We start from the raw sequence: 14,696 nt of genomic DNA on the forward strand, positions 1-14,696 counted from the left end.
AAAATTTCTGAGGGTGCACTTAATGCCACTGTCCATGTCACTGATAAAGACATTAAATAATCACAGTTACAATACAGACCACTGAGGATCACCACTCATCACTGGTCTCCACCTGGATGTTAAGCTATTGACGTAACTCTTTGAATGTGACCAGCCAGCCAATTTCTTATTCACTGAGTTGTCCATCTGTCAAATCCATGTCCCTCTGATTTAGAAGCAAGAATGTTGTGCAGGACTGTATCAGATGCTTTGCACAGGTCCAGGTAGATGATGTCAGTTGCTCTTCCCTTTTTGACCTGTGCTTCTACCCATTGTAGAAGGCCACCAGATTTGTCAGGCATAATTTGCCGTTAGCGAAGCTATGTTGGCTGTCACTAATCACTTCTTTGTTTTCCATGTGTCTTAGCATAATTTCCAGGAGATTCTACCACCATGGTTTTGAGACATATTTTATATCGTTATTTTTTTCAGTTCTGTTTTTTTCCTGCATGAGTTTAAAGATTGTGGCAGATCACAAAACTAAAAAAAAAAAAAAAAAAAAAAAAAAAAAGTCTTAGTTGTCATCTTGATCTCCCCTTGTAGCTGAAATTCTGCTGAGAATTGATACAGCTTTTTTTTTTTTTTTTTTTTTTTTCCCCTGGTGCCATACAGGGTAATTTTCTGCCTTAAGCTCTTCATCTACCTCCCTAACAATGTTTTGATCAGCCAGTTACTGTTGCGAGCAGGATGATGAAAATATGCTTTTTTTCAGCCACAACAGATCCTACTTTTTGATATCAGCTAACAGTGAAATATGAACAGTCTGTATCCTTTCTGTTTGAGCTAGGCCAGAATCTTTAGCTTTTACCTCAATTCTCTATTCTCTGGAAAGAGTACTTTAGATATTCCAGAATATTAAGGCCTAGGTGCATTTTTTTAAGCTAAGAAATATCTGATAGGGTAGTCTTACTGAAAATAAATAATATGCTTTCCTACTTCTGAATAATCATTCTGAAATTCTGTTTTCAGGATGTTTTTTAGTCATTCTCATATTTTGTTCTGGACAGACCCATGCTTCATAAAAACAATTTGCTGTCTTTTTAATGTAGAAAATAATACAAACTAAAGAATACAACATTATGAAGCATTTTGAAAGAGAGAAGAGAAGTTGATAAGTTTCTTAACGTTATTTTGAAATGGAGGTCAGACACTGCCCTTGTGAATAAGATTTAAGGAGAGTGGTGGGCATAAAACTATAATAAAGTATTTTTTTTGCCTATTGGGAGATGTTAAGAGAACTGTATTTTTCTATAGCTGTGTCTTCAGCATCTCTTGAAATCTTATATTGAAGTTCACCTTTGCAAGGTCCAATGTCACCATTTTTGCAAGTGCCAGACTTAAGATTGATGTATTACTCAGAAGTAGGATTAGCACACTAAACTTCTCTCTGTTTCTGATGGAAGGGAAATTGAGAGCACAAACTGCAGTTTTCTGTGTCTGCTTTATCTACTGGATCTCGTGCATCTACGTATAGTCAAGATCTCTATTCACAGTATCATCTAGGTTGGAAGAGACCTCCAAGATCACTGAGTCCAACCTCTGACCTAACGCTAACCAATCCTTCACTAAACCATATCACTAAGCTCTACATCTAAACTTCTTTTAAAGACTGCAGGGTTGGTGACTCAACCACTTCCCTGGGCAGCCCATTCCAATGCCTAACAACCCTTTCAGTAAAAATGTTCCTCCTAATGTCCAACCTAAACCTCCCCTGGTGCAAGTTTAGCCCATTCCCCCTCATCCTATCCCTGGGAACATTGGAGAATAGACCCATCCCCACCTCACTACAGCCTCCTTTAAGGTACCTATAGAAAATGATAATGTCTCCCCTGAGCCTCCTTTTCTCCAGACTGAACAATCTCAGCTCCCTCAGCTGCTCCTTGTAGGACTTGTTCTCCAGACCCTTCACCAGCTTGGTCACCCTTCTCTGGACTCGCTCGAGCACCTCAATGTCCTTCTTGTAGCGAGGGGCCCAAAACTGAACACAGTACTCGAGGTGCGGCCTCACCAGAACCGAGTACAGGGGGATGATCTAGCCCCTAGCCCTGCTGGCCACACTGCTTTTTATACAAGCCAGGCTGCTGTTGGCCTTCTTGACCCCGTGAGCATACTGCTGGCTCATATTCAGCCAACTATCAACCAATACTACCAGGTCCTTCTCTGACAGGCAGCTTTCCAACCATTCCTCTCCCAGTCTGTAGTGCTGCTTGGGGTTGTTGTGCCCCAGGTGCAGGACCCGGCACTTGGCCTTGTTGAACTTCATACAGTTGGTCTCAGCCCATTGGTCCAGCCTATCCACATTCTCCTGCAGAGCCTTCCTACCCTCGAGCAGATTGACACACACACCTAGCTTGGTGTCATCTGCAAACTTACTGAGGGTGCACTCAATGCCCTCATCCAGATCATCAATGAAGATATTAAAGAGGACTGGCTCCAATACTGAGCCCTGTTATTTTGTTTGTTTTCCTTTGACTCTAGAGATGCTTATTCAGTAACCAAAAAGTCAATTATTTGAAAGTTTGTCTGGAATAAAAGGTGTTAGGGGAATTAATTAAATCATATCCATCAATTCTGTCTTAAAAAAAAAAAAAAAAAAAAAAACAACACATACTGAGATGTTTCTTTTACCATCCTACCCCAAATCCCAAGTGCTCTTGGCTTTCAAAAAGCTAGAATAAAAATGGTAGTTGAAGTTAATTTGCCATCTCTTTTCTTTGGAATTTGTTGCTATATAAACAAGTAATGATTATATAATTGTGGGGGTGGGGGGGGGCAACTCAAATTTCTGTTAATTATAATACAAAATATTTTAAATTTCACCTAATTTATTTTTGTGCTTTGCTGAAAATACAGTCTTGTTTATGTTCCATCTGTTTTCAGTTGTATATTCAAGAAACCTTTGTTTCAATTCCTGCACTTGTACAATTTACTAAAATAGTATTAACTGTTCTAGGCATGTCCTGATTACTCTTATTCTCTTAGTCAAGCCTCAGTATATTAATTTTAGAAAAATGAAAATAAAAATCTGTTTTGTAATTGGAATCCTTTTTAATCACTTACCTTACCACGGCTGCTGTTTGTAGTCTGCATTGGGCAAAAATGTAAGTGTGACTAATCCAAGACGAGTTTATTTCGCTGTAAGTCTGAGTCTTTGAGACCAGTGATTTGTTTCATTTTTGTCCCTTTCTCACCTCTCTTTAGTATTTTGACTTCATTCAGAACTGAGATATCTGATATCCTCCTTCTTAAAGCCTTCTCCAAAGTGTTTCTTGAAAAGCTCTGAGGAAATTGGAAAGATTGATCTGAATGCTAGTAGAATTACTAGCTACTGTTCTGTTGTTGGACCTTTCTTCTTGGCCAGCACATAGAACACGTGTGTGCATGGATAACTTCAGAGAATTGTGGTTACAAATAAATAACCTTGGTGTTTATAGTTTTTAAATCTATAATTTCATTTGGAAATAAAAATTTGACTTGAATGTTAAATTCCCTTTTCCCTTTTACCTTTAGAATCAAGTAGATATTCAAGTTGCCTCTTTGAATTTAAGTGAAGTCATGTCGGCCATTGGTACGGATGGTAATGAGACAAAGAGGCAAAATGAATTGAAGAGCTCTCTTCAACAAACTGTAGCAAACCTAGAAACCAAGCTTTGCACTGCTGAAGAAGAAAAAATAAAAACAAAAAAGGTATGACTGTTTTTTTATATAAATATTTGACATTTATATGGAATTTAAGTATAGTTTGAGCTGTCAGATTTATAATTTGTTTTGGGAGAAAATAGGCAAATTTAAAATAAATTATCCAAATTCAGCAAAAATACTTTTTCTTCATGTCAGATCTTTTGCAATAAATCTTAAATTTTAGGAAAAAAGTTATTTGTTCCCCTCCCCCCCCCCTTTTTTTTTTTTTTTAAGATATAGAGAAAGACAAGATGTCTCAGCATAAAGCTATGTAGTTAGTATTTATAATGGCTCGTTCATGTTTTGGGAGTGAGCATGCGGTCACTGAAGTTGAAAGTGCCTTTGGCTATCTATATGAACATAATATGTAATACTTCCTCCCCTCCCTCCAGGAGTGCTGGTAACTAAACTCTTCGTGGTGCTTCCACACCAAATATGGTAGAGTACCAAGTAGGACTATGCGTGTAGTTATGCGTCTAAGCTGGTCAGAGGTCAATGAGACACTGGAGAGTAAGAAGGTTTAATTTCTTGTATTCTTAATACTGTGTTCATTGATAGCTATCAAGATGTGCTATGGAAGAAGGAAATGGATTGTTGGAAATGAAAATAAGTATGGGGATGAGCCAAGAATAGGAAGGCCTGGAGTGGGTTGATGTTTCTAGGAGTTAAGTATGGAAGAAGGTTGGTAAGGTATAAGTCTATAAGCATAGACTTTAAGAGTAGATACTGAGAGCTGGGCTGTAAATGAAGAAGAGTTGTGAAATGTGTTTCTATTCCTACAGTTGAATCAGACTTTGAATCTCAAGAACTGTTCTTATTTCATCCAAAAGCAGGACTGAACTAAACATACCTGCTCCTCTTGTCCTCCTTCTGACCCTTTCTGTTTTGCTTTTTGTTTGAATAGCTGTACAGTGATCTGGCAGGTTTCTTAATTGGCTTCTTGCGGGGCTGCAAAAATAGTTGCTTTTGAGCAACTGAAAAGGTGCCAGCAGCTTGCCTATAGGAATTGGTTTCGCAGGAGCAACATCTGCATGTAAAACTCTAGCCCTTTCTACAGCAAATAATTTTGAAGTTTAGTCAGTAGGGTCATTCTCCTTCCTCTCTCTTGGCTCTTGCAGGGGGGATACAAGAACAAGATGTTAAAATTCTAGTAATTCTGGAACTGTAGGTAGAGATCATTAGGGCTGTATGGAACAGGATTTACTGCCTTTGGAGAGAAAACGTTTTCTAAAAGTATGTTTAATAGGTGTTTCAAATGTATAAAACCAGAAGCCATTAAAAATATGAAAATAATGACTTCAAATACCTTATGCTTCTCAAAATTACAGTTTTTGTTATGAAGTTATGATAGGAAATGGTGTATCTTCAGAAATGAAACTAGTTGGAATGATAACCTGAATGTGTATTTTCACAATTCAAAAATGTTTGTAATTTTCCATATTTTATTTTCTAACCTTTGTAGGAATTAGAATATTTACTGGAAGAAAACAGTATTCTAGAAATGAATTTCTTGAAGGATAAAAAAGAAAAGCTACTTAAATATCAAGATCATTACAAGATGATCCAGGTAATTTCATTTTATTTCTTGTAGTATCTTGCTGTGTTCAGGGATGTTTTGTGTGAAGTATGTTCAGCAATTCCTCTGGTAAGTATCTTCAGGCCTGCTCCAGATCTTTTTGGATTTGAAGAATTTTAAGGGCCTTCAAATCAGCCTGATTTTGATGTTAGCAGGAATATAGATTTAATATAGATTTATATAGATTTAATATAGATTTAATAGTCTGCATCACTGTCACTGAAATCACATAACTATAGAATGATCAATTTCATAGAAATTAAAATAAAACCACTGATTTGCCAAATAGATGCATATTTAACACTGTCTTATGTTCTAGAGCTGTTATGGCCCCTTACTTGGAAAATACTAGCTGACTTCAATATTAGTGGAATAGCTTGTGTTACGTAACAGAAAATCTGGAAAATATAATTAGATGCTAGAAAATGGAATTAAAATTGCTTCCATCACAAACATCGAGATCATTGATCACTTTGAGCTGCTCAGGACACTGGTTGGTAGAGTCCCTTGGGAGGCAGTTTTGAAAGGCAGAGGAGTCCAGGAAGGCTGGGCGCTCTTCAAGAAGGAAATCTTAATGGCACAGGAGCCCACGTGCACGTCCCCACGTGCCCAAAGACGAGTCGGCATGGAAGAAGACCGGCCTGGCACAACAGAGAGTTGCAGCTTGAGCTTAGGAGAAAAAAGAGGGTTTATAATCTTTGGAAAAAAGGGAGGGCAACTGAGGAGAACTTTACGGATGTTGCGAGGCTGTGCAGGGACAAAATTAGAAAGGCCAAAGCTCATCTGGAGCTCAATCTGGCTACTGCCATTAAAGAAAACAAAAAATCTTTTTGCAAATACATCAACACAAAACGGAGGGCTAAGGAAAATCTCCATCCTTTACTGGATGCAGGGGGAAACCTTGTTACAAAAGATGAGGAAAATGCGGAGGTGCTTAATGCCTTCTTTGCCTCAGTCTTTAGCGGCAAGGGTAGTTGTTCTCTGGATACCGAGTACCCTGAACTGGCAGAAGGGGATGGGGAGCAGGATGAATCACTATCCACGAAGAAATGGTTGGTGACCTGCTACGGTACTTGGATGTGTGCAAGTCAATGGGGCCGGATGGGATCCACCCGAGGGTACTGAGAGAACTGGCGGAGGAGCTGGCCACACCGCTTTCCATCATTTATCAGCAGTCCTGGCTATCGGGGGAGGCCCCAGTCGACTGGCGGCTAGCAAACGTGACGCCCATCTACAAGAAGGGCCAGAGGGCAGACCCGGGGAACTATAGGCCTGTCAGTTTGACCTCAGTGCCAGGGAAGCTCATGGAGCAGATTATCTTGAGTGTCATCAAGTGGCACTTGCAGGGCAACCAAGTGATCAGGCCCAGTCAGCATGGGTTTATGAAAGGCAGGTCCTGCTTGACAAACCTGATCTCCTTCTATGACAAAGTGATGCACTGGGTGGATGAGGGAAAGGCTGTGGATGTGGTCTACTTGACTTCAGCAAGACTTTTGACACTGTTTCCCACAGCATTCTCCTCAAGAAACTGGCTGCTCTTGGCTTGGACTGGCATACGCTTCGTTGGGTTAGAAACTGGCTGGATAGCCAGGCCCAAAGAGTCGTGGTAAATGGAGTCAAATTCAGTTAGAGGCCGGTCACTAGTGGTGTCCCCCAAGCCTTGGTACTGGAGCCAGTCCTCTTTAATATCTTCATTGATGATCTGGATGAGGGCATTGAGTGCACCCTCAGTAAGTTTGCAGATGACACCAAGCTGGGTGCGTGTGTCGATCTGCTCGAGGGTAGGAAGGCTCTGCAGGAGGATCTGGATAGGCTGGACCAATGGGCTGAGACCAACTGTATGAAGTTCAACAAGGCCAAGTGCCGGGTCCTGCACCTGGGGCACAATAACCCCAAGCAGCACTACAGACTGGGAGAGGAATGGTTGGAAAGCTGCCTGTCAGAGAAGGACCTGGGAATATTGGTTGATAGTTGGCTGAATATGAGCCAGCAGTGTGCTCACGTGGCCAAGAAGGCCAACAGCAGCCTGTCTTGTATAAGAAGCAGTGTGGCCAGCAGGGCTAGGGAGGTGATTGTCCCCCTGTACTCGGTTCTGGTGAGGCCGCACCTCGAGTACTGTGTTCAGTTTTGGGCCCCTTGCTACAAGAAGGACATCGAGGCGCTCGAGCGAGTCCAGAGAAGGGCGACAAAGCTGGTGAGGGGTCTGGAGAACAAGTCCTATGAGGAGCGGCTGAGGGAGCTGGGCTTGTTCAGCCTGGAGAAAAGGAGGCTTAGGGGAGATGTTATCATTTTCTATAGGTACCTTAAAGGAGGCTGTAGCAAGGTGGGGGTTGGTCTGTTCTCCCACGTGCCTGGTGATAGGACGAGGGGGAATGGGCTAAAGTTGTGCCAGGGGAGTTTTAGGCTGGATCTTAGGAAGAACTTCTTTACTGAGAGGGTTGTTAGGCATTGGAACGGGCTGCCCAGGGAAGTGGTGGAGTCACCATCCCTGGAGGTCTTTAAAAGAAGTTTAGATGTAGAGCTTAGTGATATGGTTTAGTGGAGGACTTGTTAGTGTTAGGTCAGAGGTTGGACTCTGTGATCTTGAGGTCTCTTCCAACCTAGAAATTCTGTGATTCTGTGATCATTTAATACATGCTTGAAGTCTCACACATACTTTTTTTTTTTAGTTTTACTTCCTAGAATTTATGGTAACCTATTTTTTGTGTATGTGCATGTAACATCCTACTCAAATATTTGCTAGCTATGTTATAAAACATGTTGCCTAAAAACATTCAGTTTTATGGATTATTGGATTGGCTAAAGGAAATCATAAACTCTTGACATTTTAATTAGTGGATCTTATTTTTTTAATATTTTATTTTTTTAATTGCTTTTTAAAAATACTTTAATGATGGTACTCTTCATGCAGAAATATTTAAGTAGTGGAAATGTTACTTAGAATCATAGAATCATTAAGGTTGGAAGAGACCTCCACGATCATCTGGTCCAACCGTCCCCCTACCACAAATATCATCTACTGTCCAGCCTTTCCATAAACACCCCCTTAGGTTTGCAAATGTCTCCCTGTCAGTTATACCTCTCTGTCAGACTCTACAGTTTTCAAGAATGCTAGATGAAAGGGTCATAACCTTTAACTTTGTAGAAAATATCATCCAGTTCCTCTTGTTTTCTGGATATAGTGAAAATCAAATCAGAGAAAAAATGTTGTGCTTCTAAGAGTTAAAATTAATTTCATGAAATGAATATTGTGTGCCTTCTTTTAATACCAGTTACTTTTGCCTTTCTTCCTTGGCTTCTACAGTACCAGGGCCAACACCTGTGGCCACACACTGAGTAAACTTGATAGATATGGAATACAGATGTCCATCTCACTGGAATTTCTTTTTCAAGTAGAAACAGCTGACTATTAGCTCTTACTTGAAAAGCTTTAAAGCAGACTTTTGACTCTGGCATAGTTTTGGAAACTTTGAGGATAAGACTTTTAACTGAAATAATTCTGATGTCCTGTACTATAAATGTGCGTTGATTTCATTCCTTTTACATGAAGTTTTTGTTCAAATGTTTGGCTGTGACAATTGTCTTATAAGATGGGTCTATTATGTACTGTAAGTGAACATGCATTATTTCATGGTGCTTTATATTCAATAATTGACTGTTAATCACAAGTGTCAGAAGTCAGTTAATTAGTAAATCTATTCTCAAAAGCTGGTTTGGAGGTAACATAGCCAAAAAGTCAGTAAGATCTTTAAACCAGGTAATATTTAGATTAAACCTTCCTCTTTTATGAGTTAATTGTATTAAGTGCTGAGAAGATTTTATTAATCTCACTTTGTCAACTAAGCCAGTTATTCTTTTCTTATTTTATAAGCTTGATGGATTCTGAGGTCTGGCCTGGAATGACTTGGATTGATAAGAGATATTTCACATTGTTAATCCCAGTTTAAGTATTCCCTACTGATACAGATACTGCATTTTTATTTTGTCACAAAATTGTCTAAATAAAATACGCTTTTAGGCTTTTTTATGAATTTTATTAATATAAACATTTTGAAAGATGAGATAAAGAGCATAAAGCATATACATATGTTTTCTCTGAGTTGCTAATTATAATGAAGTGAATTGTGCTTTGTGATAGTCACAAAATTCTTCATAAATCTGAAAAAAAACTTACAGTCACTCTGGTAATGCTGAAAATGCAAGAATTGAAGGGGAGTGATAATTGCTGCTCCTAATCATGGGGACCAACATTCAGAGAGAGTCCTTGGTATAGTGCTAGTGCTTAACCAGTTGATGATGATAATGGAGTGTTTTCACATTTTTGTGTGTGAAACACAAGTAAAAAGTTCTGTTTCGTCTAAATAAAGTCAACATTAAAAAAAATAAAGATTGAACAGTGCACGTAATATTTTTCCATTTTAATGTTGTTTCCGTATGCTACTACAACAACCAGAGACAGTAAAGGGGTGGTTGAGGGTTCATAAATAGAATAAACAAATTGGTATTAACTAATATTATAGACTCATTTTGATATTTAATGTAATGGTCTCTTTGAGATACTGAACTCATGCAAGCTGGTAAAATTAGAATTATGATTCCCACACTCCTAATAATTTCTTACTTATATAGGCAGGAACAAAACAGGAACAAACGTATGTCTGACTTTTTTTCCTTTTTGATCACATGGTCATAAGTATATTTTTTTTATCATCTCTGCTCCTCACTAAATAGGAGGTGCTGCATATTTTCAAGTCATTCAGTGATAGGAGGCAATACATTTTTTGACCATAACGCCGATTAAGCCACTCTAATTCTGCAAATCTAAAGTTTTATGGCAGACTCATTTTAGTATGTTGCAGAAATGAATAAATGCTACATTCTAAAACTACAAAAGAAATTTATAATATAGCGGGGGAAAAATGTTAAAGTAAATGCTTGTGTTAGTAGGTGACATTCTCTAATTTGCAGATCAGAAAGGGAACATTCAGTTTGGGAAGAGAAAACAGGGCCTGGGTTCTAGTGTTCTAAGTGGGACCTTGATTCTTTCTATAGATTGTATAGCTGATAAGACTTACCATGTTTGGTCTATCTGCAGACAACAGTTGTGGATGGTTCACTGAGAACTGGATCATATTTTTCCCCTGCTATTTCTTTGATTTACCACACAGCTTTATTTGAAGTAATACTACATTGCTGTTGGAAAATTCTAGTTGTGGTTATACACATTTTTTCCCATCATCAACCCTTTCTGGAAGTTAAGCAGGCTTTTTTTTTTTTTTTTTTTTTTTTTTTTTTTCTCACAGCACAATGTAGTTGATGTGGTGTGATTTTCTTTTTGAAACAGACACTTTCTTTTGGCTACTGACATCTATTCTTCTAACTTAACAAATCCGTAGTTCTTCTGAAAGTACCGAAGATGTTTTTGCATGGAATCCTTTGTTTCTTTTCTCCCTTTTTGTTTAGGGAACATATTTGAAATTTTTAATTTTAAAAAAGTGCCTTTTTTATTTTATTTAATAATATTCTTATTGTTGCGATCTTATTGGTTATGATTTAAAAATGAATTAGTTTAGTACTATGATTTTGTTTTGACTTGATGCTCTTGTGTCTAAAGTAGGTCAGATGGATTCTCTAAATGATGTTTTAGAAAGGTAAGAGAGGAAGATTATACTGAAGAAACTATACATCAGTACATAATGATCCAAATGTCGTGAACTAACTCATAACTAGAATTAAATTGCATGGTAATATAAGTGTAATCATTGCTGTTATTAGATGTTTCATCTATTTATTTCTGTAGCTTTTTATGTTTGGGTGGTTCTTTCCATTGAGTTCCCACTAAATGTAATATTTAAATTGTAAAGCTTCAAATTATGAGCAAAAGACTTGAAGTGTAACTAAGTAAAGACAGGAAATGATAAATCTGAGATTTTGGGCTAGTTTCTTCCATCATAATTCTGAAAGATGAGTTTGTTTTTATTCTGATTAATACTGCCTTGTAATTTTGTTTTCCTTATATACTGGGCCTATATAGCATGCTTCCTCATGTAGAATAAAATGTTTAATGGTCTCTCTCATTGTTTTTGGAGATGATGCTTCAAAACCTTAAAATGTTTCATTTATATGTACCTTAGAAATATGGTGTTCATGCTAGATTCATTATAGATTCATCATGCATTTAGATTAAGTAAAATTTTATAAAAAGTGATTTTGATCTATACAAATCTCAAAACTTGCACCCAATACATGTAAAATTTTGTATTTGTAAGATGTTGAAAAAGGAGTGTTAAGTAATGTGGCTTATTGTGATGCTGCCTGATTTTGTGTGTATGGATACTTCTCCTTTTCCTCTTTCTGTTAGTATTTAAAATGATTTGCCTTACCTTAGCCCCCCATCATAATATTTCACAACATATCTTAAAATCCTTGTGTTTAGATGCAAGCAATATCATAGTAATCTATTAATGAAATAAAGGACTGAATAAGTAAATACTAGCCCTGGTGGTTACATTCTAAACTTTCTATCATAATAATATTAAAACTACAAAGTTATATTACATTAGTTCTATAGAAAGTATCACTTGGAGGAGTGTTTCTGAGAACGAAAGAATAATTTCATTTTCATGATTGATGATGGCAGAATTGTTTTGCAATGATGACAGAAGGTTTTTCAGAGATAAGTTGGGATGTCAGTAGCTGACAAGAGTAAAACAAGACCACAGCTTTCTGTGTGTCTTATAGTCTAAATGTTCATTGGTGTCCTGCAGAGGGGAAGAGGACAGCAGTTAAATGAGATTACAAGGTATTAAGGATTGAGGAGTGGGAAATTAATCATAGAGAACACTTCTCTTCACTGCTCCTAATGTGATCTTGTCCAAGGGATAATTCCTTTTCTAAGGGATCTCATCCTATAGGTGTGATGCATGTGTCTCTGATCTGGCCTCAGAATGGCTCGTGTACATAGGGTACAGGTGACTGACGGGTAACCTTCCTGGTCTGCTCCTTTCTTAAGTCACCTTCTCCTTCCAACCACCGTGCATCATTAGATTTTTTGCCTGTACCTTCTTGTGTGTTCCTACTTCTATTTCTATACTTGCTCCTGACATTGCTAATGGATAAAGTCAGCTGTCCTTCTTTCTTCATGTCTTCCTTTCTCATCCAGTGCTGACAACTGGGGAGTAGAATTCTGCTTCTGGCATGGGTTCTTCCATCATTTGAGAGAAGAACAAATTGGGCTTTCTAAATTGTTCAGCCAGTTTTCTTGTTGGTGCAGGAGTTCTGTTTTCAGCCAGCTCGAGAACTATGATATGTGGTCCATGAGCTGTCCAGATTGTGAATAGTCTCAGTGGCTGAAACATGTCACATTAGATTTGAAATTGACATCTTTATTGAGAAATAGTCCTGTTCACATGGACAACAGGAAGGTTTCAAAGTCTGTGTATTTGGGATAAACAAAGATGATCCCAAAGCTTCCTATTCTGGAACACCCCAGAACTGTACTTCTAATGTGCATAAGCAACAAATGTGCATTTACTAAAGTAATTTCATGAAACAATTCTGAAGTAACAGGGTGAAATGTTTATGTTTACTAATGCTAGTTGGTCATATGATTAATAAATGTTGTAATCTGTGTTGGAAGATATAACTTTCTTTGGAGGCCAGTATTGCCTGTGTATTAATTCTCTGGTAAATGCAGTGTACCCCCATGCAACTAGACAAGTTTTTTAAGTTCTAATAAAGAGAACAGTTTTTCTGTTTTGGAGGGTAGCTCTTTGGGGAGGGGGGCTGGAGGGGAAATCAAGTGAGAGAAGATAACATCCAAGAATTTGTCTGTTGCCATTTTAAAGAACCTGAAATGATATACAGCATGAGTCATATTTTTCTTCAAACTGCAGTTCACCTTTCAAATTCATTTTGTGATTATTCATGCTGCAAAGGCTATCTACGTTCCAGAGAACCTGATGAAGCAGTAGCTGACAGATTTGCTTCTGATTGCAATACTACTGTTTTCCTTAACTGAAACATGACAGTGTATAAGAATGCTTGAGGGGGGGGAGGGGGGGTGGCTGTTGGCCTGATAGCCTGTTTTATGCTGAACTTTCAGTTAAATCTTAAATAATTCCACCTTACCTTGAGTTTTTATAGGAAGAATATGATGGAAAAGTACAGGCTCAAGTGCATTCTCAGTATGGATTGGCCATAATTAATCATATTCAGCTGAAATCTGAAGATATGCATTCTTCTGTTACTGGGAAGTTAGTCTGTGAAACAGTTCCTCTTCTTGAGCTGGCTCTGAGGATTTAGGGGTAACTGACATACCTACACCATGTAAACAGGGAAAAAAACTTACTGTTTTGCTGTCATTCCTGTTTCTGTACTGTTGAAGTAGGTTAAACATAAATGCTTCTGTGCTTGCACACTTGCTGTGTTGAACCACTTTAACAACTCTGATTTCAGTTTGTCCACACATAGACACTAGAAATGTCATTAATTTTAATATAATCTTCCTTGGATTTGAAATGGAAATTGAGTGTCTAATTTACATTACATACTTCACAAATCTCTTAAATTTAAAAATGTTAATGCTGATTTGTATTTCTTAATGGAAGCTGGAAACTTGCAGATAATTCAGAATCTTGGTCAGGAGTTAATAATATCCAGTGTGACTGTTGCTGCTTACGATGGATGTTAGTGGCAAAGCACATATAAAAGCTACTTTAATTAATAAATATCAGTTTAAAAGTTATTAACTCACAGAAAATATTTGATGGTATTTAATGGTTATTTACATTTTTTGCTATCATACTTTATAGGAAGCTCTTTGCTTCCCCTGTATATTAATTATCAATTTGAAAACTACTGTTCTAAAAATAATTGTGATAAAGTAGAAATAATCCATCTAAAAGACTTTATTTCATTCAAATCATTGCATCTGAAGATACCTCTTGAGTCATCTAGTTGAACCTCAGATTGCCTAGCACAGTGTCCAGTTGCGTTTTGAATATCTGTACAGATGACATCTCCACAGTCTCATTGGGCAACATGGTGACCACTCACAGTAGAAAGGTTTTCTTATGTTCAAGCAGAATTTCCTATATTTCAGGTTGTGCCCAGTGCTTATATCTTGTCGCAAGGCACTACTGAGAAGAGTCTGGCTCCTCCTTCTTCAAACCCTCCCATCAGGTATTCATACACTTTGATAAGATCCACCTTGACTTCTTCTCCAGGTTGAATGCTCCCAAGCTCTCTAAGCCTCTCATTGTTTGTAAGATGCTCCAATCGCTTAATCATCTTTGCAGTTCTTTGCTGAGCTCATTCCAGTATGTGCATGTCTTGTACTGGTGTGCCTGGAACTGCACATAGTCCTCCAGATGTGACCTCAGCAGTGTTGAGCTGAGAG

At 37.9% G+C, this 14,696-nt stretch overlaps 1 protein-coding gene across 24 annotated transcripts in view; it reads left to right on the plus strand.

The window, feature by feature from the left end:
• The window catches only part of CCDC91 (coiled-coil domain containing 91), a 169,231-nt gene that overhangs the window by 37,029 nt on the left and 117,506 nt on the right, over nucleotides 1-14,696 (plus strand). For all 24 annotated transcript variants that reach the window (XM_068658948.1, XM_068659048.1, XM_068658967.1 and 21 more), the window contains 2 exons: nucleotides 3,550-3,726; nucleotides 5,183-5,287. In XM_068658948.1, coding sequence (XP_068515049.1) covers nucleotides 3,550-3,726; nucleotides 5,183-5,287 — 282 coding nt within the window. The remainder of the gene's footprint in view (nucleotides 1-3,549; nucleotides 3,727-5,182; nucleotides 5,288-14,696) is intronic.

Source organism: Anas acuta, chromosome 1, assembly GCF_963932015.1.
Source record: "Anas acuta chromosome 1, bAnaAcu1.1, whole genome shotgun sequence".
NCBI lineage: Eukaryota > Metazoa > Chordata > Aves > Anseriformes > Anatidae > Anas > Anas acuta.